This window comes from Xenopus laevis, chromosome 9_10L (assembly GCF_017654675.1).
Source record: "Xenopus laevis strain J_2021 chromosome 9_10L, Xenopus_laevis_v10.1, whole genome shotgun sequence".
Taxonomy (NCBI): Eukaryota; Metazoa; Chordata; class Amphibia; order Anura; family Pipidae; genus Xenopus; species Xenopus laevis.
The window spans coordinates 19,103,602-19,127,819 of record NC_054387.1 but is presented as its reverse complement, the minus strand read 5'-3'; the positions used below and the strand labels follow the sequence as shown (position 1 = coordinate 19,127,819).

Genomic DNA, 24,218 nt, shown 5'->3' with positions numbered 1-24,218 from the left:
TTGCAGAAGGAAGATGTGATGATAACCTTGGATCTGAAGGATGCGTATTTACACATTCCAATTCATCCAGCCAGCAGGAAGTTTCTGAGAATAGCTGTCTTTCTGGGTTCCACGCTTTTTCATCTACAATTCAAAGCCCTCCCGTTTGGAATTACGTCAGCCCCAAGGGTTTTTACGAAAGTCATAGTGGTTATAGCAGCACTTCTCAGACAACAGGGTCTGTTCGTGGTTCCATATCTGGACGATTGGTTCCTCAAGGCCTCTTCTCAACATCAAATGTATTTGCATCGGGAGATAGCAATCTCGACCTTGACGTCTCATGGTTGGATTTTAAACGAAAAAAAGTCCAACTTGCAACCTTCCACTTGTGTAAAGTTCTTGGGTCTGTTATTGGACTCAAAGAAAATGAAATTATTTCTTCCTCAGACGAAGAGATTAACACTGATGGCAGCAGTGAAGAATCTCAGACGAAGTCAATCAGTATCCATTCGCGAAGCTATGAGAGTATTGGGTTTGATGACTTCGGCAATAGAGGCTGTTCCCTGGGCGAAAGTTCATATGCGTCTTCTCCAACAAGAAGTTCTGCATCACTGGAACAGAGACAAGAATTCTTTAGGCAAGAAGTTCAAAGTGTCTGCTCTTCTGAAGAAGAGGTTGGGATGGTGGATGCGTCCACATGTTCTATCTCAAGGGAGATCCATCAATCCTCCACGGTTTATTCTCATAACCACAGATGCATCAATGTGGGGATGGGGTGCTCATCTGGCAGATCATGTTACACAAGGCAAATGGTCAGATTGGGAAAGGAGACAGTCTTCCAACTTCAGAGAGTTGAGAGCGGTGAGGCTGGCCCTGTTGAAATTCAGACATCTAGTGGAGAACAGAGATGTAATGATTCAGTCAGACAATATGGTGGCTGTGACTTACTTGAATCGTCAAGGAGGGACCAGGTCTCCACTGCTGATCAGGGAGTGTCGGAGAATTATGCTGTGGGCGGAGCTACATATTCCCTTGCTGAGGGCGGTTCACATAAAGGGGGTGAACAACGTTCTAGCAGACTCATTGAGCAGGAATATTCTGGATCAAGGAGAGTGGGAATTACATCCCCAAGTTTTCGATCAAGTGGTGGAGAAATGGGGCTTGCCTCAGATAGATCTGATGGCGTCACGTGGAAGATCCTCACAGGGAAGATCTTTTACTTCAAGGTCACTGGAAACATCAGGATCCAGCCTGGTGGAATCTCACAGCATGGGACCTGACGAGGAGATGCTACTAGATCAAGGGTTGTCTGAGGAAGTGATCCATACACTTCTTGCTTCAAGGAAATTATCTACTTCCAAAGTCTACAAAAGAGTCTGGAAGATATTTCAAGAATGGTGTGTTAAGAAAGGTTGCAGTCCAAAAGAATGTTCTACAGCTGAGATTTTACAGTTTCTACAAGAAGGGTTCGATAAAGGATTGAGTCCGAATACTTTGAAAGTACACATTGTCAGCAATGTTACACAGGAATATTTCTTCGTTTCCCTTGGTGAGACGTTTTATTAAGGCGGCAAGGAACCTGAGGCCTAAGCTGTCTGTATTAGTACCTCCTTGGGATCTGAATATTGTGCTGGCAGCTCTTTGTGAAAGTCCTTTTGAACCCTTGGATTCAGTCTCAATGAAGCATCTGTCTTGGAAGACAGCCTTTCTAGTCGCCATAACGTCAGCAAGGAGAATTGGAGAACTTCAGGCCTTATCTGCATTTCCTCCATATACCATGTTTTTCCCGGAAAAAGTTTTGCTCAAGACCTTACCAGGGTTTGCTCCAAAAGTTCAGTCTTGTAGTAACCTGAATGCTCAAATTATTCTGCCATCCTTTCTTAGCTTGACAGAGGAACCATTGGAAGATAAATTACGTTGTTTGGACGTGCACAGATGTCTTCAGATGTATATAGAAAGATCTAAGGAGACGAGGCAGTCAGAGAACCTGTTTGTATCCTTTTCTGGGAAGAGGAAAGGATTAAAAGCGTCAAAAGCTACAATTGCTGTTTGGGTGAAGAGGGCAATTGATGTATCATATGAATTGGCTGGGAAGGAATTCATTCCAAAAGTGAAGGCGCATTCTACAAGGGCAGTTTCAACTTCTTGGGCTGAGAGATCCCTTGTAGATGTAGGAGAGATTTGTAGAGCCGCAACTTGGTCAAGTCTGCATACCTTCTCAAAGTTCTATAAGCTGGATATAGCAGCCACTCAAGATGCTGTCTTTGGCAGCAGAATATTGGAGTCGGCTATCCGGGCATTTTCCCCTCCCTTATAAATGTAGCTTGCTAAGTCTCATTTGTGTGCTGCCTGAAGGACGTAAAGGAAAATTTAAAATTTAGCCTTACCTGAAATTTTCATTTTCTTTAGTCCAAAGGCAGCACAATAATTCCCACCCTAAAATAAAACATTTGAAGCATATATGTGTGTGCCGTCTTGTGTTGGCTTGGAAATAAACATAGGGGAAGTGGTGTTGGGGGAGGTGTGTATATAGGCGCTTAATTGGTTTGATCTTTTTTCTGTCCTACCAGGAGAAGGAGCAGAGGTAATACTCATTTGCGTGCTGCCTTTGGACTAAAGAAAATGAAAATTTCAGGTAAGACTAAATTTTAAATATATATATTTTTTTTAAAAAAGTGCTGGGAGAAAAAAAAAAAGCTACTGCATTTATGAGCTAAGATATAGTTAGCAACATTAAGGCAATCTTGTTGGTTTGTATTATAGGGGTACAGAATTTATTGTAATAGAACAACCAATCAACAGCCTAGTGAAGATTTTATACTGAAAGGTTATTAGACCTGCCTCACCCTCATATTAAAAAACCCCAAAATGTTACCGTTATAGTATTACATATATATGTGGTATCTGTCGTCTATTTATGTGTAATAGCATTAGCTTATAGGTTGCAGTGCATGGCCTAAGGATACATTTCAGGCCAAACCTGAGCTTGCAAAATCATGATGTTTGGTGAATGTGAAAGATGCCATGAAGTTGTTCTAATAAGGAATGCATACCTCCCAACTATCCTGTTCTTAACAGGACAGTCCCACTCAAGACAGCTCAACTGCAGTCCCAGCTTTTTACCGAAATGTCCCGACTTTCTCTTTCATCTCCTGCACTGAACAGCCAGAAAAAGATACATTTGTAACTTAATTGGCTTTTGGCAGAGAGCCCGGAACAGCCACCAGGTGCACTAAGATACTTTTGTAATAATTTTGAGATAAGCAAATAAGTAATTGTAACAATTTAACATAAACAGGTCTCTTGGGTGAACTTAGACTTACAGCTTAAAGGGCAATTCACCTTCATTAGCAAAAAAACTGTAATAACTGAAAAAACCCACATGTGTTCAAACCTTCATAACTTGCCAAATTTAGTAAAATGAACATGGTGATGGGGGCGTGGCCACAAAATGGGCGTGGTCAAACATTTTCAACGTGCTCTGTGCAGCAATTCTTTTTGTCCCTTCTATTTCCAAAATGTTGGGAGGTATAGGAATGAGATCCAATGGTTTGGGTTTGTGGTGCTGATCAGATGCTTTCAGTCCGCAGGTGTTTCCACTGAAATGTACTGGCCAGATCAAAATCCTCCTTCTCCTGCTCTTTGGCCAACTCAATAAACACCTGGGCAAAGGAAATACACAACACAGGGTTACATTGTATATTTGTAATAAATGTTAATTTCTGTACACTACTTAAATAACTTGCATTTGCTCGTATATAAACATAAACTCTAAGCTAATAAGGCAGTGATTCCTAACCAGTAGCTCGTGACCAACATGTTGTCCTCTGACCCCTTGGATGTTGCTCCCAGTGGCCTCAAAGCAGGAGCTTTAATTGCATTAAAACCATATGCATGGGATCAGTTATGTGGAAACCCATTATCCAGAAAGCTCCAAATTACGGAAAGGGCTGTCTCCCAAAGACTACATTTTATCCAAATAATCCACATTTTTTAAAATGATTTCCTTTTTCTCTGTAATAATAATAAAAGAGTATCTTGTACTCAATCCAAACTAAGATGTAATTAATCCTTATTGGATTATTTAATGTTTATATGATTTTCTAGTAGACATAGGGTCGAATTTCGAAGTAATGGGAGATTTTTTTTTAACTCCCATAACTTCAAATTCTAATTAGTCCACCAATTGACTCCAAATAGGTTCTAGGAGGTCCCCCATTCGGCAATTCGGTAGGTTTTAGATGGCGAATGGTCGAAGTCGATTATTTTAAAGAGACAGTACAATTTCGATATTCGATTTTTTTCAAATTCAAATCTAATTTGGACTATTCCCAAGTCAAAGTACACTTGAAATTCTAATTTTATTTGAATTTTCACTTCGAGCTTTGATAAATCTGCCCCTAAAGGTATGAAGATCCAAATTACAGAAAGTTCCATTAAACTGGAAAACCCCAGGTCCTGAATATTCTGGATAACAGGTCCCATACCTGTACTTGATCCAAACTAAGATAAAATCAATCCTTATTGGAAGCAAAACCAGCCAGTTGGGTTTATTTAATATTTAAATGATTTTCTAGTAAAGACCCAAATTACGTAAAGATCCGATATCCAGAAAACCCCAGGTTCCGAGCACTCTGGATAACAGATCCCAGAACAGAGCCTCCTGTAGGCTGCCAGTCCACATAGGGGCTACCAATCCTCAATCACAGCCACTATTGTGCACCCCCAGGAACTTTTTGCATGATTATGTTGCTCTCCAATTTTTTACATTTGAATGTGTCTCATAGTTTAAAAGGGTTGAGGATTCCTTTAAGAAGTCAAGGGCAAAAGGAATATTTCTTGCTGTGAGCTCAGGTAGGTTTAAAGCTGCAATAGGTCAAGACTTTCACATCTGTTATTTTAACAAACGCCCTTGTAATAGAATAAATACTTGGATTAACTGTTTAAAGGGGTTGTTTAACTTTGTGGTTTGTTATTTGACTTTTTATTCAAGAGCTCTCAAGTTTGCAATTTCAGCAATCTGGTCCCTAGGGTCTAAATTACTCGAGCAACCAGTGCTTGAATTGGGAATAAAAAGCAGAAGGCATGGTGGGTGTGTCATGTCTAGCCCTGCCCACAAAAGTAAGCCCCGCCCAGAGGAAAACAGCATCGCGCACCGTGCAAAATTTTTGAGAGAACACACCCCTTAACAAACCAGGATGGGATATTGGCATTTTCTTATTTAAATACTCCAAGAACCAGTGGCATAACTATATGTTACTGGGCCCCACAGCAAATTAATTTTAGGGCCCCCAACATATCCAGAGGTTGTCCTGTTTTATCAATATTTATTGAAATTGTATATGAACTAGAGCCTCATGGGGCCCCTATACCTCCTAGGCCCCCCTGCAGCCGCAGGGTCTGCTTCCTCTATAGTTACGCCCCTGCCCAGAACCCATAGCTGAGTGTCACAGAGGCAATTTCATGTATAAATGAATGCAGCCTGTCAGGCCAGGCCAACTTCAGTAAATCAGTGCTCAAGCAAGCCATACACATACACAGCCATATACCTATTAGCCCCACACAAGCATCCCCCGTTGTACCTGTGCCAGCAGCCAGTAATACAGCCATATCTCTCTCCCACCTTTGCCCCCGTCCCCCATGTGACTGTAAAGCAGTGTCGGACTGGGGTGCCTGGGGCCCACCAGGAAATCTCATTTCAAGGGACCACCCCCCCAGTACAAAATAATGTCCACAAATAAATATAAAAATTAACATTTAAAAAAAAAAAAAAAAAGATACTGCAATAGCCATAACAATATTAAATTAAAATATATTTTGTTCAACTCTCCAGGTTGATCTTGTACGCTGGTTAGGATTCATACAAGGTCAATGCATAACCAATTTAAATTATAATCCACCCAGAACATTTGGTAGAATAAAAGCCATAAAAGCAGTATGTATCAACTCCCCAGAAAACAAACTAGGATAAATACACAGATCTATGTATAATTCCACCAAACACAAGTCAGGATACTTGCAGGTCCAATACAAACTGCAGCAGAGGCCCACAACCACTTTAATATGTAGTTTCCAAGCTTTGTAATGTTACCTGCTCCAGGGTGGGCTGGGAGAAACTGTACTCCTCAATGTTATAAGCACGTTTAGCTGTGTATAAACAAACACAAAGGGGAGTTATTTGCAGAATAATACATAAAGCACTGCGTATCTTGACAGAGCTATATAAATAAATGATGATGATGATGATAATACATTTCTATATCTTACAAGCACTTAAAAGCACTGTCTGATGTTAATGTCCGATACGTTAAAATTGTGCTCTGTTCTATAAAATTTGACAAGAAACCCTTTATGTCAACTCTTTGTCAATGTTATGACCTACTCCATCTAGATTCAGTCATAAGTCATTGTGATTTAAGTTTATCCTATTTATTTACCAGCAGAGACCATTATTATTCTAATTACTATTCTAAATACTTAGCGAGCTTTAGCTCTGTGATTGCCAAACCTCTTTACCTATTTTTGCAGGATTCATTGAGGTCTGGCATAGTGCCGAGGGACTGGCGAATTGCTAATGTGGTGCAGCTATTCAAAAAAGGATCCCGTTCTCAGCCTTAAAACTATAGGCCAGTTTGTCTGACATCAGTGGTAGGAAAGCGTTTCGAAGGGTTAATAAAGAATAAGATACTGGACTTCATAGCAAATCATAATACTGTGTGCCAGCATGGTTTTATGCGTAATAGATCTTACCAGACTAACTTAATTTCTTTTTATGAGAAGGTAAGCAGGGACCTCGATTCTGGGATGGCAGTGGATGTGATTTACTTAGACTTTGCTAAAGCATTTGATACAGTGCCACACAAAAGGTTACTGGTTAAATTAAGGAATGTTGGCCTGGAACATAGTATTTGTACCTGGATAGAGAATTGGCTAAAAGATAGACTACAAAAAGTGGTGGTAAATGGAACATTTTCTAATTGGACCAGTGTTGTTAGTGGAGTACCGCAGGGCTCTGTACTAGGTCCCTTGCTTTTCAACTTGTTTATTAATGACCTGGAGGTGGGCATTGAAAGTACTGTTTCTATTTTTGCAGATGATACTAAATTGTGCAGAACTATAGGTTCCATGCAGGATGCTGCCACTTTGCAGAGTGATTTGTCTAAATTGGGAAACTGGGCAGCAAACTGGAAAATGAGGTTCAATGTTGATAAATGCAAAGTTATGCACTTTGGCAAAAATAATATAAATGCAAGTTATACACTAAATGGCAGTGTGTTGGGAGTTTCCTTAAATGAGAAGGATCTAGGGGTCTTTGTAGATAAGAAGTTGTCTAATTCTGGGCAGTGTTATTCTGTGGCTACTAAAGCAAATAAAGTTCTGTCTTGCATAAAGAAGGGCATTAACTCAAGGGATGAAAACACAATTACGCCTCTTTATAGGTCCCTGGTGAGGCCTCATCTGGAGTATGGGGGGCAGTTTTGGACTCCAGTCCTTAAGAGGGATATAAATGAGCTGGAGAGAGTGCAGAGACTAAGTGCAACTAAACTGGTTAGAGGGAGGGAAGACTTAAATGATGAGAGTAGACTGTCAAGGTTGGGGTTGTTTTCTCTGGAAAAAGGCGCTTGCGAGGGGACATGATTAAACTTTACAAGTACATTAGAGGACATTATAGACAAGTAGCAGGGGGCCTTTTTACCCAAAAAGTGGATCACCGTACCAGAGGCCACCCCTTTAGACCAGGGGTCCCCAACTTCTGGGCCACAGATACTCCCGCACTGGGCCGCCGAGCCCAGTATGCAAAAACGGGTGTCCAAAGGCGCATCCAAACTTGCTGACGACCGCGACCCCACCCCCCAATCCTTGCAAAAAAAATAAAATAATTATTTGAATCAGTCCCCGGTCCAAAAAAGGTTGGGGACCCCTGCTTTAGACTAAAAGAAAAGAAACTTCATTTGAAGCAACGTAGGGGGTTCTTCACAGTCAGGACAGTGAGGTTGTGGAATGCACTGCCGGGTGATGTTGTGATGCTGACTATGACTATGATTATAAGAGGGACTTGGATGATTTTTTGGACAGAGATAATATCAAAGGCTATTGTGATACTAAGCTCTATAGTTAGTATAGGTATGGGTATATAGAATTTATGTGAAAGTAGGGAGAGGTGTGTGTATGGATGCTGGGTTTTCATTTGGAGGGATTGGACTTGATGGACTTTGTCTTTTTTCAACCCGATTTAACTATGTAACTATATAGAAACAAAAGAATGTCCCTTGAGAAAAGCTTTACGCCAAAACATTGGGGTAATTCTCATTCTCTGGCAAGGGGACCCGCTTCCTTGTATTTCCTGTTATTTGGTGGTATGTATTTAAATATTGTTACTGATCTGACACGTTCTTGACGTAGAATTACCCGTCTAGTTGCAAGTTGTATTACTAATGGATTATCTATAAAGAGATTTCTTTTACAATGCCACCTGAATTTGGATGTAATTTATTTTGAGTGTGTAAACCCCTAACAGTTAATCCCAAACTATACACTCCCTATCACAGGTTGTATTAAAAGATTTTAATTCTAACTTCATAGCACCGGAAATAGAAAGCAAACACTATACCGTTTTACACTAATCCTTATTTTCGGTTATGTTGTTTCCAATCCTACCTTCTTCCAAAAGTAGAAATGCCTGAGACAAGGACTGTACATTATCCACTGGCATCTTATACACCAACAAAGATGAGAATCTGTGGGTGATGAGACAATATTATGCATGAGCTATTCTTCTGTCTGACGTGTTTAGGCAACAAGTAAACACTTTAAGAGGAATCTTCTGCTATTTTGTGATTTAAAGGGGAACTCCACACAAACATAACATAATTTCAAGCAACTTTGCAGTACATCAATTATAAAATATGCAGACTTTTCATGATTTTTAATGGTTTGGAACAGTTCCCTAAGCCTAGCCCCCTGCTCTCCTGCTGATCTGTCTGACTACTTTGCTGAGCTGCCTGACTATTGTTATTTTGTATCAGTAGCCATCAGTCCTCAGCCTGCATCCTCCAAACCCACAATTCCCTGCACACTTGATTTCAATAAGGAAAAGTGCAATGCATCGTGGGTTATGTAGTTCCTGCATGCTGTCTGTAAGCTGTGGAGAAGTTGTTACAATTTGTAAAATGAGTGTTTTAGTCCCTCCTTCCCTGCGAGGATTTCAAATGATGCAGAAAGAAAAGAACTGTTAAACATCTGTATTTCAGCATAGAAAATTCATACTTTTTGAAGAAACGGGTAACTAGTGGGTATATTAGGGGTTTTTGTGTTATGTGGGCCTCTATATCAAATTTTGGTTTGGAAGCCAGAGTTCCCCATTGACTGTAATCTCAACTGTCCATGGCCTTCCCCTTTACTTTAATATTGATACATCATGGTTACATTGAATCTATTCACCAGGGCCAGAACTGGGGTAGACAGAAGAGACACGTGCCTAGGGCGCAATGGGCACATGCCTCTTGTACCCCTAGTCCTTGCCCTCAAGTCCCCTGGTCCTGCCTGCTCTCCTCTGCTCCCCAATCTCTCCGCCCCCACCCCTGCCGCCATAACGAGTTCACACATGCGCGCTCACGCAGAGTGACAGGGGTAGAGCGCCTTTTCTAGCAGGGCTCCTTAGTGTGCCCAGCCCTTCACAAAGAGAATGTCCTCATGCAGAGAGTGACTCTCCTTTATAATGACTAAGGGAGGTAACTAAACAGGTTGTGGTGGTGGGATGCTCAGGTCACTATACCCTTTACTATGGACATAGGACTGTATGCATCACTGATAAGCAAGCATAAATGTGCCTGACGAAGGACCAAGGCATAACATAATTATCTGTGCCAGTATCTATCCACTGGGCTCCTAGTCTTACCTGTCCTGCCTGGCTGCATGAGGGAATATCCGTATTATCTCCTTGTGAATCTGATCCACTTGGTGAGAATCTTTTACTTTAATCTCAAGAAGATAGCCTTTTCCAAACTTGCTCTTCAGCTGCTGGATTGATCCAATGCACCTGAAAGAAAGTGTAAACATTAATAATGTAACTGTATGAAGGCATCAGGACAGGTATGAAAACCAATGGCATAAAATGAAAGTGGGGAAGCTTGTGAATTCAACTCCACCACCACCAGTATATATATATATACAGGGCTGGAACTATGGGTAGGCAGAAGAGGCACCTGCCTAGGGCACAACCATAAGGGGGCGCTTGGCAGGTACCTATTAAAGCGTTTTCAGCCTACCCCAACTCTGTGTTTGCTACACCTTTGTAGCTCTCCCCTCCCTCTTCCTCATCACTCCCTCTCCGTTACTACCTTCCCCTCTGCCCCACTCCCCTCCCTCATTCCCCTCTCCGTCATTCCCTTCCCCTCTCTGCCACTCTCCTCCCCTCTCCGTCATTCCCTTCCCCTCTGTGCCACTCCCCTCCCCTCTGTCACTCCCTTCCCCTCTATGCTACTCCCCTCCCTCCTCAACCCTCCGTCATTACCCTCCCTGCCTTCTGCTAGTGCGCATGCACAAATTCGTTAGGAGGTGTGCGTATGCACACGTACAGGCGCAAGCGCACAGGGGATAGCTGGCTGGGTTGCCTATGGTGCCGGTCTGCTTGGCCCGGGCCTGTATATATATTTTATTTATTTTATATTTTCGTACTGTCTTGTCCCTCTCACCTGAGCTTCCCAGACACCATGATAGCCACTCGGTCGCACACGGCTTCTGCTTCTTCCATGTAGTGAGTGGTCAGAATTGCCCCTCTGTCTTTATTCTTAAAGGCTGCTCTTATGGCTCGCCTTAAAACAATGATACAGTCTTAGATTAATTTGGATTGTACCAAAATTATATAAAATCCAAATAGTGATGCAGTTGAAGTCTAAAATCATGAGGCTTTAGCACTTAGTAACTAGGCAAGAAAGAATACCAAGTAGAAAAACATCTAAAACAGGTATGGGACCTATTATCCAGAATGCTGGTGTCCTGGGGTTTTCCGGATAATGGATCTTTCCATAATTTGGATCTTCATACCTTGTCTATTATAAAAGCATGTGAACATTAAAGGGATTATGTTACGATTTTTATGATGTCATTTTTATTTCTAAATTACACTGTTTACACTGCAAATAATTCACTCTACAACATAAAATTTCATTTCTGAACCAGCAAGTGTTTTGAACTTATAATATTGGTGTGTAGGCACCATCTCAGGTTATTGTCTGGTCATGTGCTTTCAAAAAGAGCCAGCACTTTAGGATGGAACTGCTTTCTGGCAGGCTGTTGTTTCTCCTACTCAATGTAACTGAATGTGTCACAGTGGGACCTGGATTTCTACTATTGAGTGCTGTTCTTAGATCTACCAGGGAACTGTTATCTTGTGTTAGAGAGCGGTTATCTGGTTATCTCCTTCTGTTGTTAGGCTGCTGGGGGGAAGGGGGGATGTGATATCACTCCAACTTGCAGTACATGAGTAAAAAGTGACTGAAGTTTATCAGAGCACAAGTCACATGACTGGGGGCAGCTGGGAAACGAACAATATATCTAGCCCCATGTTAGATTTCAAAATTAAATATAAAAAAATCTGTTTGCTCTTTTGAGAAAGGGTTTCAGAAGTTGCAGAAGTCTGCTGGAGCAGCACTATTAACTGATGCGTTTTGGGGGAAAAAAACATGTTTTCCCATGACAGTATCTCTTTAAATAAACCCAAATAGGCTGGTTTTGCTTCCACTAAGGATTAAATATATTTTAGTTTGGATCAAGTACAAGCTACTGTTTTATTATTATTATAGAGACAAGGGAAATATTTATATTTACATTTTGATAAAATAGAGTCTATGGTAGACAGCCTTTCCGTAATTTGGAGCTTTCTGGATAACTGGTTTTCAGATAACGGTTCCCATACCTGTACATTCAGTCAACGACCATCATGTTCCCAATCAAAACTGTGCTTATAAAATCTGGTCAGTTATGGTCACTCTTTTCCTGATGTATAGACACCTACCAAAGACGCTGCTGACCTTTGGGGTCCAAACCAGTGGAAGGCTCATCCAGGAGTACGATACTTGGGTTGCCTAGCATGCTTATAGCAAAGCACACCTAGAACAGAGAATAAAAGTTTCGAACTCTCAAGTTATGGCAACTATTCAATATTCTTTTACAAAGAGAGAGACTAAATGGACAGTGCATGACTTGAACATTAGAAAATTGATACAGTATCTTTAAAAAAGTGAGTTAAGTGAGTAAAGGTAGCCATACATGGGTAGATCAGCTTATTTGGTCGAGATTGCCAAATGAGTGGATCTTGCACCACTATGTCCAAAGGTCGGATCAGAAGGTCAAGAATGCAGACGATGAGATTGAGTACCACATCAACAAACTGATGCAGTCCTCGATCCAACAGGAATTTTAAGACTGTCCAATCATCATCTGGCCAATTTTCAGCCAGATAGCGATCGGGTAAGCCCGTTGGTGGGTGTGTTGGGGGCCCATACACTGGCCAATAAACTGGCAACTTTGTCTCTCGACAGCTTTTATCGGACCAGATATGGCCACCTTCACTTTAATTCTGCAGTCACAATCAGTAGCTGAACAAGATAGAACTTGATAATCCAGACTTGTGTTTTACTGATGGGCTATACTTTTAGAGGCTACTTGTATCCGATGTGTAAAGTGATGTTACATCTCTTGCTTCAAACTTTTACCCATACACATAAATATGCTGCCATTTTCTTTCTTTGTGAGGTCACCAACAGAGGAGACCTTGCCCAACTTAGCCACCCAAGTTGTGGGTCACATCTGGTTTAGCCAATGGTCATGGGGAAGTGATTATAACATAGGCCTACGCGGTCCCACCAAGAATTGATTATACTAAAGCGCTGATGGGACTTTCAAACATGGCCCATAGATATCAAGAGTAACACCAGTCAGATATGGGTTAGACAGGCCATAGTTTAGCCTCATATGTATGGCAATAAGCCAACGACTCAGTCTGGAGTAGCTAAGTCTCAGCTAATGTTGGCCTGTGTGTCACCACCTTTATAAACCCACTGGACATTACAGCATTGTTAGTGTATCCAGTCCCAGCTACAGACCATTTTCAACCTTACTGGAACTCATTGTGAATTACCTCCTCATCTAAGTTCACCTCAATTCACCAGGGTAAATTCATAAAACATCTCAAAACATATTCATTTTAAGCTTATTTAGTTATTAAAGGTTAACGTGGTGGTTCACCTTTAAGGTAACGTATAGGGGCAGATTTACCAAAGGACGAAGTGACTAATGCTATCGAAGATTCGCCAGCATGACGCCATTTTGTTACTTAGCCGATTTATGAACGGTTGCTGGCGTAACTTCGCTAGTGAAGGAGATAGACTCTAGCGGTACTTCACTTCACTTGCCGTAGCAACGGTAGCACAACTTCGCCAGCGTTCGGTGCCCTGGACGCAACTTTGGATTTTAGTGAATTACCATTGTCCTGGCAAAGTGTTGCGATGTGAGCGAAGTGGACGCTAGCGCAAATTTGGAGCTTAGTGAATCTGCCCCATAGTATGTTGGCTACTAATGGCTAATTCTAAGCATCTTTTTTAATGGGCCTTTATTTTTAAAGATTTTTTTTAAACAATTTGACTATTTCTTCTGACTCTTACCAGTATCAAATGGGGGTCACTGACCCTGTCTTAAAAAAACAAATGCTCTGTAAGGCTACAAATCTATTGTTATCGCTACTTTGCTATTGCTACGCCTCTTTCTATTCTTTAAAAGGATAAATTCCCGAGTGGGTTATAGCAGACCATTTTCTTTTTTTAACAGATACATTTCTTTTTTTTTTTTCATTTGTAGAACAGGACAGAAATAAGAGTTACCTTTCTGGACACGCCAAGAGACAGTTTCCTGGTTGCTTTTTCCAGATGCTCTTTAAGTTCCAAGGCTTCTGATACTCTGCAATACAAAGTAAAATAACATTTTGATGGATTTTGGTCTTGGTTTATAAGTGTTATTTTGGCCAGCAGTATGGACTCCCAGGGCCGAATTTGTATTGCAGGTGGCCCTAGGCCTCCCGCCGCCTGCACCTCCCTAGGCGCCCAACACCCGCACCTCCCACAAGTGGAAGTGGCCCCGGTGGCATGCTGCCCCTAAAACTTTGCTGCCCTAGGCCTGGGCCTTTTTGTCCTCGCCACAAATCTGGCCTGTAGACACCCTTCAAGTTTCAGGAATCATTGGTAGCCAATGTGCTTGTGATGATCCCTAAGCAGTCATACCATTCAGTACATGCATTTCTGTTTTCATTGTGGGAAACAAGCATAGAGATATCAGTACCGTTTGACTGCAATGTCTGCATCTTTCTTCTTCAAGCCCTTCACAGCAGCATAGATTTCTAAATGTTGCTTTACAGTCAGATTGGGCCACAGAGGATTGTCTTGGGGACAGTAGCCAAGAGACCCAGTAGAATCATAGGAATTCTGAGATTTAGCTGGATCCGTCCCACACAGCACTACCTGAAAGGAACATATTTCCAGCAATATCATCCATCAACATTATAGAACATGGAGAGTAACCCACAGGGGCCAGCAGTCAGAGCTGGTACTGCACCAAACAAGTCTCCTGTTTTAGTCCAGGGACAGAGTACTCTACATGCCACTCAAAAACAGATCCCTCTCACCCACTCCACAAGTCTGAGGTAAGGATCCCAGGCTTAAAGGCCACAGTACCTCCTCGTTACTTTTTATGTTTTACTGTTTTTTCCAAAACTGAAGGTTAAAGTTTAATGTTCCTGTCTCTGTTATTTCAGTCTGGCAGCTCAGTGATCATGGGGCAGATTCTGAACAGTTACTATTTGCTAAATTAGTTGCTATATTTCTCAGCAGCATCTGTACAGCTGCTTTTTAAAGGGATTGTTCACATCTGCGTTAACTTTTAGTATGATGTAGAAAGTTATATTCTGAGACAATTTGCAATTGAGTTTTGTTTTTTATTATTTGTGGTTATGGAGTTATTTAACATTTTATTCAGCAGCTCTCCATTTTGCAATTTACAGAATCTGATTGCTAGAGCTCAAATTACCCTAGCAACCATGCACTGATTTGAATAAGAGACTGGAATATGAATAGGAGAGGCCTAAATAGACAGAGGAGTAATAAGTAATAATAACAATAAATTTGTAGCATTTGGTTTTTTTTAGATGGGGTCAGTGAACCCCTATTTAGAAAGCTGGAAAGAATCCGTATAACAGGCTAATGAAAAAAACTATATAAAAATAAATAATGAAGACCAATTGAAAAGTTTCTTAGAATTGGCCATTATTAACATACTAAAAGTCAACTTAAAGGTGAACCAACCCTTTTCAGAAAACGCAGGGATTCTGCTCAATAGGGCTAAAGATGTATCGGTTTAGTACAGTTACAGAGTTGGTGACCCCGTTGCTAGAGTTGCTTTATAGAGACATTAAAGGGTGGAAAATTAAACTTCCAAGATTAGAAAAAGTGTCACAAATAGAAAGTAATTGCAAAAAGTATTTTTTTCTTGTGACCTATCTGGAAACTGTACTGAAAAAAAATGTTGGAAGGTGAACAACCCCTTTAAGAGATGTAGGTTATCCAAAAAGAGATGTAGAGCATCCAAAATTATGAACTTGGGTTTACCTGATAACATTATTGGGCAAACATTTTGCACCAGGCATTGAGTCGACTACATTTGCATAGAACAAAATGGAACCAGCCCATTTGGCTTATTTAATGCATTCTTGATTTTCTAGTAGACTTAAGGTATGAAATGATCCGAATTACGGAAAGATCCGTTATCTAGAAAGCCCCAGGTTCTGAGAATTCTGGATAATAGGTCCCATACCTGTATTTGTATTATTTAGTATGGGGGTTCCCCTAGCTGCCCAGCCTGCCTTCAGAGCTCCACATTGGACAATCATGTAAAAGGCCATCCCAGTTTAATGCTACGGTACCTGTGCCATGTTCTGCTTACCTCTCCTGCAGTTGGTCTTATTTCTCCAGCCAGCATATAGATAGAAGTGGTTTTCCCAGCTCCATTGGGGCCCAGCAATCCCAGTACCTCACCTTTAGATATAAACACCACACAATAAAAACATTGGATTTAATATCTAACAACCCATCTTGTTGTGCAGGGATACAAAATATGAAACTGTGACTTATCTACTAGCATGTTTTCTATTTCTATGTTCCAGTTTACACTGCAATGTAATTTTCTCCTTTTTATTCACCTTATGCAAGCAGATTTACTTTTCTTGTGCATATTTATTTCATTGTTGCTATCTGTCACACTGTATATTTTCAAATGCCAATAAATCGAATTGGAAAAGAAATGAAAACTGTTATTGCTCACTGAATAAACTGTATAATAATTAATTTCTGTAATATAATTAATTACAGCATTCTTTTTCATGTTCGCTTTTACTGTCTTACTTTAATTATAGCAGCTCTATGTATATGGTAAGTGCATTTATTTAAATACTTAGGGTGGTTCACCTCCCTTTAGTATGTTATATAATGGCTAAATAAAACTGCTGAATAAAAAGCTTAATAACTTTAAAAAAAAAAAAATGGAGACCAATTGTTAATTTAAAGGTGAACAATCGCTTTAACATCCTAGCTGTGTGTTTGGTATATACAGGCTTCCATGCTTTTGTTTTACAATGAAACTAAATGGCTTTGGGGGCATTTCATGAATAGCCCCAAGTGAGGCTTGGTTTAGAGCAGAACACACATTAACTGATAATAAACATATTACAGCTTACAGCAGCACAAGTTGCATAAAACTTTAACGATGTTAGTCACTTTGTATTTGTATGGGTAAGTTTCAGGGCTGAATTAAAGGGCACCTGTTGGGTAAAAATGTTATCCCCAACCAATGGTGCGGGCTAATAGAGCCCACATTCCAGTTGGGGAACAGTCGTTTTTTTAAACAAAAATGCCCCCCGCCAGCGTTAAGCTTCCCGCTCCGGGAGGGAGCAGCCATGTTGTGTCACTCGCAATGCGCAATTCGTGGTACATACTCATTATGTGCATGCGAGTGACCGGACATGGCTGCTCGCACCGGGAGCTCCCTCCCGGTGCGGGTAGCGTAGTGTTATCCCCAACCGAAATGCGGGCTCTATTACCCTGTACCTTTGGTTGGGGATAACATTTTTACTCAACAGGTGCCCTTTAAGGACCAGAAGGAAAACTGTGATTTGCACTCATTTTTATAGTCATGTATATGCAATCTACAGGGATGCATTATGCATCTACATTCTGCATACTTGCAGAGAACCTGTTACAGTTATGTATTGAAAGATATGTAAAGGAGTTCTAATACAAGATCCCATTATAATCTTGTGCAAATACACTAAAGGTGCAAATCACTTACATGCCAACAGTCTGTTCTATAAAATATGTACTGACCTTTCCTGACACAAAAGGAGATATTTTTAGTGGCAGCTTTTCTGTTCTTCTTAAAAAACGATCCTCCTTTCTTGACCTTATACTCCTTGCGCAGACTGTCTACTATAATGATTGGTTTCTTTACAATAAAACAAAGATTAAAAAAAAAAAAAAAAAAATGGGGTCAATTCTACTGTACCGTTTATACATCAGCCACATTTTTATTTGCATGTCTGTATCCAGGCCACTAGCTTCATGGGCAGACTTGTCCTCCATTTAACAGTCTTTGTAGTGGTTTTGCAAGGCATAGTTTCCAAAATGGCCACAGAGGTCCGAGGCAGTGTCCTCAAGTTAAAGTGACTTTCTGTGCTCAGTCCTACTGTCTTCATAAAAAACACCTTTATAGCTGTAGTTCCTTCCTTGTGTTCTCTCTACACAGTGGTCAATAATACTGAGGACTGGAGTCTCGACTAACTGTGATGCCTATTTTACTCCAGGTTATCAAAGGACCAAGTATTTATTCATTTATATGGCTCTCAAAGGAACAGGCACAGCTATTTATTCATTTATAGGGATCTCAAAGGAACAGATACAGCTATTTATTCATTTATAGGGATCTCAAAGGAACAGGTACAGCTATTTATTCATTTTTAGGGATCTCAAAGGAACAGGAACAGCTATTTATTCATTTAAAGGGATCTCAAAGGAACAGCTATTTATTCATTTATAGGGATCTCAAAGGAACAGGAACAGCTATTTATTCATTTATAGGGATCTCAAAGGAACAGCTATTTATTCATTTTAAGGGAGCTCAAAGGAACAGGAACAGCTATTTATTCATTTTAAGGGAGCTCAAAGGAACAGGAACAGCTATTTATTCATTGCTGTCACCAAGCTTTGTTGGGAAAAGGGTTGACCCTGAAATTGTAGCCACAGGGGTTCTTTTTTAAAGGGGTTGTTCACCTTCCAGCACTTTTTTCAGTTCAGTTGTTTTGAGATAGTTCAACAGAAATAAATAATATTGAATAGTATTATTTCAATATAATATGGAAGTTTAAAGGAGACATACAGGATAAATGAAAAAAAACCTAATTTTCTAGGCAATAATGAGTAATATATGGTGTTGCTTTTACATGGTGCTAAAAATTATTATCTTTAAAAACTCCACTTTATTGGAGCTCCCTATAGATGTTCTCTGGTCCCTGTTTTACATGAGGTGTGGGCATACCCTAAAGGTCCCTGCCAGAAAAACAGTAGGAGGGGACAGCCAATCACAGCCCTGCAGTCATACAAGCACAGACAGGCTTCAGTTCCCTATCAGGTCCTACTAGCTGCTGATTGGTTCCTGTCCTACAGTGCAGTGAGCTAAGAGCCTGGGAATTCAGGGAGCAGGAAGTGGAAGGGAAGGATTATTAGGGTTTTTGCAGAACTATTCAACAAATCAGCCTGAAACACTTCTTCTACATCGAAAATGAGTATAATGCACTGGTACATTCTTATTTTTTACACAAAATGTCTCCTTTAAACTTTCCTTTTTCCCCTTCTTATGTCTTTCTAAAGCAGTGCTGGGAGGGAGGGGGTCGCCAACTCTGTAACTGTTCTAAATTGATCCATTAGTTGATACTTTTCTGTGGCCCTGCCGAGAAGAATCTCTGAGTTTCGTTAAAGGCAGCCGAATTAAAACAATAGTTGCTAATATTCCCACAGATGCTGCTGAGAAATGTATCAACTAATGGAGCAAATTTTAACAGCTCAGCATCTGAACGTGGATCACTAAGCTGCCAGAGACTGGAACCTTCAACTTTAATTTTGGAAAAATTATTAAAAAAAATATAAAATGGAAAGCAATTGGAAAAAAGTCTTTATGTTTGGTGAACAATCTGAAAATTGTGTTTGGAAGGTGAACAACCCCTTTAATGGATGGAGTTTTACAGGAAAAATACAAACTGAGCTCTAGGCTAATCACTTAAATTGGATTCTTTGTAACATGTTTAAATGCCTATTTTTCAACAAAGGTGTTTACCTACAGCATTCATTCTCTGTACATCTGTTTTTAGCGTATATTATAAATTGCTCCTGCGGCAGGGTCGGTCTGAGGACCACTTTTTCAAAGCCCCTCCGTGCCCCCAGCTGCAACCCACATTTGCCCCCATTTTTTGCAGCAACCAGGGTAAAGAGGTAGGTCAGGAGCTGTCCCACCAGCCCAGTCAAACCCTGTCCAGCTGTAAGAATGGGGTCCAAATACCAAAAGGATAGTTTACCTCTTCCATGTTGTTAGTGGTTGCAGACTTTTTAACTCTCTCTCTTTCTGCCAACACCTCTTCATCTGTATCCTTATCCAACTCCTCTGGGTTTTTCAGGACCTTATTTCTACATGTTTAGGTAAAACAATGCGTTACTACAGTGTAATGACCTATATTTGTATCTTTACCTACTAAGCACTTCGAGAGCCGTGTTAAACACAAGTGTTTGATAGTGTGTGCGAAGCCATATTGGAACATGAGGAAGGGACTAAAGCAGCTAAGAAAAGCAATTTGGTGAGCTGTGGGTTTCATCTATCTACTGTGCAGTTGCAGCATATTCACAATCTGTTGTACTTGATCCATCTCTTCTGCATTTCACCCATTTGTTAATGTTGCTATTCACAAATCTTCCACTTACCATTTTCTCCCAACAACTTCATCATGTTGCTCACTAATTTATCCTTATAGTTGGCTAGTATCCTTTTGTTATACAGGTTTGGGACCTGTTATCCACAATGCTCAGGACCTGGGGTTTTCTGGATAACGGACCTTTCCATAATTTGGATCTTCATACCTTAAGTCTACTAGAAAATCATGTAAACATTAAATAAACACAATAGGCTGGTTTTGCTTCCAATAAGAATTAGTAATATCTTAGTTGGGATCAAGTACAAGGTGCTCTCTTTATTATTACAGGGAAATAATTTTTATAAATTTTGATAAAATGGAGTCTACAGGAGAAGGCCTTTCCATTATTCAGAGCTTTCTGGTTAACGGCTCACACACCTGTAGCTGTTTATATAAACCTATTAAAGGGATACTGTCATGGGAAAAAAAATGTTTTCCCCAAAACGCATCAGTTAATAGTGCTGCTCTAGCAAAATTCTGCACAGAAATCCATTTCTCAAAAGAGCAACCAGATTTTTTTATATTTAATTTTGAAATCTGACATGGGGGCTAGACATATTGTCAGTTTCCCAGCTGTCGCAAGTCATGTGACTTTTGCTCTGATAAACTTCAGTCACTCTTTACTGCTGTAATGCAAGTTGGAGTGATATCACCCCCCTCCTTTTTTCTCCCCAGCAGCCTAACAACAGAACAATGGGAAGGTAAACAGATAGCAGCTCCCTAACACAAGATAACAGCAGCCTGGTAGAACAGCACTCAATAGTAAAAGCCAAGTCCCACTGCGACACATTGAGTAGGAGAAACAACAGCCTGCCAAAAAGCAGTTCCATCCTAAAGTTCTAGCTGTTTCTGAAAGCACATGACCAGGCAAAATGACCCGAGATGGCTACCTACACACCAATATTACAACTGGAAAAAAATACACTTGCTGGTTCAGGAATTAAATTTTCTATTGTAGAGTGAATTATTTGCAGTGTAAACAGTGTAATTTAGAAATAAAAAATACTTCATAAAAATCATGACAGAATCCGTTTAATGAAGTGCAAGTGGTGGGACCTAAGGAGGAGTATGCTTCTGGGAAAGCTCTTCTTGAAAGCAACCTTCCATGCCTGCATAGTTGGGAAAATTGCAAGAAGACCTGCTGGACTTGGAGTGATGAGCGAATTTGTTTCAGTTTGCTTTGTCAAAAACTTTGCAAAACGGGAGAAAAATTCACTAATTGCTTTGAAGTCAATAGACAACAATTTTTTTTACATGATCATTTTTTTCTTACACATGCAACTTTTTTAAATCCAAATGCATTAAAGTCAATGGGTGTTTTTTTTTAAGTGACTTTTTTTTGTCTTGGTGACTTTTTGTTCAAATGTATTAAAGTCAATTTTCTCCAGTTTTTTCTCACTTCAAATGCATTAAATTCAATGGGTGTTTTTTTTTCCTTGTGGGTCTTTGTCTTGGTGAAATCTTTTTTATTGTGGTGAACTTTTTGCGAAGAAATTCCATACCTGGCATACAACTCGCTCATCACTACTGCTGGTACATTAGACAGTTACAGTAAGGTGACCCCTAATTAGGAGGGCAACATCCTGGAGCTGTACTGGACTAACCTGTAAAACAGATTTGTTTTGAGTTTCCTCATCCCAAATACTCGTTCCAAGCCCCAAAGCATCACCAAGAATATGAAGATGTGTATGTATGGCTGAAAAATAAGCAGAAAACAGCTGATGGAAGGGTGCAGTGGTACATTGATTCAGTTTGGATACGTATAAGTGATTAATATAGCTTTTATGATGTTCCCTTTGAGATCTCATCTTGACTTTGAGTGCCTGTATATTAAGCCTTTACTCAGCATTCTAACAAACTGTGGCTACCCGATTCCCTTGTTTGTAATATGCATGAACTGCCAGAACAACTGCCAGTGTTTGGGGAAAAGTTGTATACATCTCTTATTGGAGCACTGGTTGACATGTTCCAAAATAGAACAACAAAATAACAATAACAGAACTTACTAAAAACAGATACAGGAGATGTTCATCTTCTAATGTCGATCTGTCAAAATGATAGACATCCTAAAACACAAAACACAACTACAGGTTCAGTGAATAGAATGCACGGATTCGTCTGCGCTAGTTAAAGAAACAGTAACACCAAAAATATGAATAGTGTTTTTAAGTAATGGGAATATAATTTACTGTTGCTTTGCACTGGTACATCTGGGGGCACATTTACTTAGGGTCGAATATCGAGGGTTAATTAACCCTCGATATTCAACCGTCGAAGTTAAATCCTTCGAATATCGAAGTCGAAGGATTTGCCGCAATTCGTTCGATCAAATTCGGTTCGAAGGATTTTAATCCATCGATCAAACGATTTTTCTTCGACCAGAAAATTGTTAGAAAGCCTATGGGGACCTTCCCCATAGACTTACATTGCACCTCGGTAGGTTTTACTTGCTGAAGTAGGGGGTCGAAGTTTTTTTTAAAGAGACAGTACTTTGACTATCGAATGGTCGAATAGTTGAACAATTTTTAGTTAGAATCGTTCGATTTGAAGTCGAAGTAGCCAATTCGATGGTCGAAGTAGCCAAAAATCATTCGAATTTCAACGTTTTTTTTATTCTATTCCTTCACTCGAACTAAGTAAATGTGCCCCCTGGTGTGTTTGCTTCAGAAACTCTACTATAATATATACACAAGCTGCTGTGTAGCCATGGGGGCAGCCATTCAAAGCATAAAAAGGCACAGGATACACAGCAGAAAACATGAAAACAGGTAAACACTGTAGTATACAATGGGATTCTTGAGAATCCTGTGCTTGAATGGCTGCCCCAATAGCTACAATACTATAGTAATGTTTCTGAAGCAAACACACCAGTTTTACCAGTACCAGTACATTACAGTCATATGAAAAAGTTTGGGAACCCCTCTTAATTCTTTGGAGTTTTGTTTATCATTGGATGAGAAGTAGCAACCTCCCTTTAATATCCAACATGCCTTATGGAAACAGTAGTATTTCAGCAGTGACAACGTTTATTAGATTAGCAGAACATATGCAATATGCATCATACCAAAATTAGACCAGTGCATAAATTTGGGCACCCCAACAGAGATATTACATCAATACTTAGTTGAGCCTCCTTTTGCAAATGTAACAGCCTCTAGACACCTTCTATAGCCTTTGATGATTCTGGATTCTGGATGGAGGTATTTTTGACCATTCGTCCATACAAAATCTCTCCAGTTCAGTTAAATTTGATGGCTGCCGAGCATGGACAGCCTGCTTCAAATCATCTTAAAGATTTTCTGTGACTGCCATTCCAGAATATTGTGCTTCTCCCTCTGCATTGTAAATTTCGAAGTGTGTTTAAGGCCATTGTCTTTTTTGGAATATCCAACCCCTTTTGAACTTAAACTTTGTGACTGATTCTTAAACATTATCCTGGAGAATTTGTTTATATTGGGTTGAATTCATCCGACCCCCGACTTTAACAAGGGCCCCAGTTCCTGAACGAGTCACACAGCCCCACAAACTCCACCAAATTTGACAGTAGGTAGCAGGTGTTTTTCTTGGGATGCGGTGTTCTTCTTCTGCCATGCAAAGCTCTTTTTGTTATGACAAAATAACTAAATTTTTGTCTCATCAGTCCAAAGCACTTTGTTCCAAATGACTGTGGTTTGTCTAAATGAGCTTTTGCATACAACAAGCGACTCTGTTTGTGGTGTGAGTGCAGAAAGGGCTTCTTTTTCATCACCCATTCCGATGTTTTTTGTGCAAATTGCGCTGAATTGTAGAACAGTGTACAGATACCCCATCTGCAGTAAGATGTTCTTGCAGGTGATCTTTGGGTTGTCTGTAACAATTCTCACAATCCTCCGCATATGCTGCTCCTGTATTTTTCTTGGCCTGCCAGACCAGGGTTTTACAGCAACTGTGCCTGTGGCCATTCATTTCCTGATCACATTTCATACAGTTGAAACTGACAGTTTAAACCTCTGAGATAGCTTTTTGTAGCCTTCCCCTAAACCATGATACTGAACAATCTTTGGGTTCAGATCTTTTGAGAGTTGCTTTAAGGATCCCATGCTGTCACTCTTCAGAGGCGAGTCAAACAGAAGCACAACTTGCAATGGGCCACCTTAAATACTAGGGATGCACCGAATCCAGGATTCGATTCGGGATTCTGCCT

At 40.3% G+C, this 24,218-nt stretch overlaps 2 protein-coding genes across 2 annotated transcripts in view; one reads left to right on the top strand and one right to left on the bottom strand.

The window, feature by feature from the left end:
- LOC108701997 (traf2 and NCK-interacting protein kinase) overlaps positions 1–24,218 on the top strand; it is a 1,005,599-nt gene that overhangs the window by 21,653 nt on the left and 959,728 nt on the right. The window lies entirely within an intron of this gene.
- The window catches only part of abca8.L (ATP binding cassette subfamily A member 8 L homeolog), an 85,866-nt gene continuing 65,021 nt past the window's right edge, over positions 3,374–24,218 (bottom strand). Inside the window, exons 29-41 of the mRNA XM_018235043.2 lie at positions 22,042–22,101; positions 21,640–21,731; positions 19,646–19,754; positions 17,406–17,523; positions 15,970–16,061; positions 14,314–14,492; positions 13,860–13,935; positions 11,996–12,090; positions 10,674–10,793; positions 9,878–10,018; positions 8,638–8,717; positions 6,071–6,126; positions 3,374–3,641 (exon numbers count right to left, since the gene is read on the bottom strand). Of these exons, the coding sequence (XP_018090532.1) occupies positions 3,549–3,641; positions 6,071–6,126; positions 8,638–8,717; positions 9,878–10,018; positions 10,674–10,793; positions 11,996–12,090; positions 13,860–13,935; positions 14,314–14,492; positions 15,970–16,061; positions 17,406–17,523; positions 19,646–19,754; positions 21,640–21,731; positions 22,042–22,101 (1,311 nt within the window). The 3' untranslated portion in view covers positions 3,374–3,548. The remainder of the gene's footprint in view (positions 3,642–6,070; positions 6,127–8,637; positions 8,718–9,877; positions 10,019–10,673; positions 10,794–11,995; positions 12,091–13,859; positions 13,936–14,313; positions 14,493–15,969; positions 16,062–17,405; positions 17,524–19,645; positions 19,755–21,639; positions 21,732–22,041; positions 22,102–24,218) is intronic.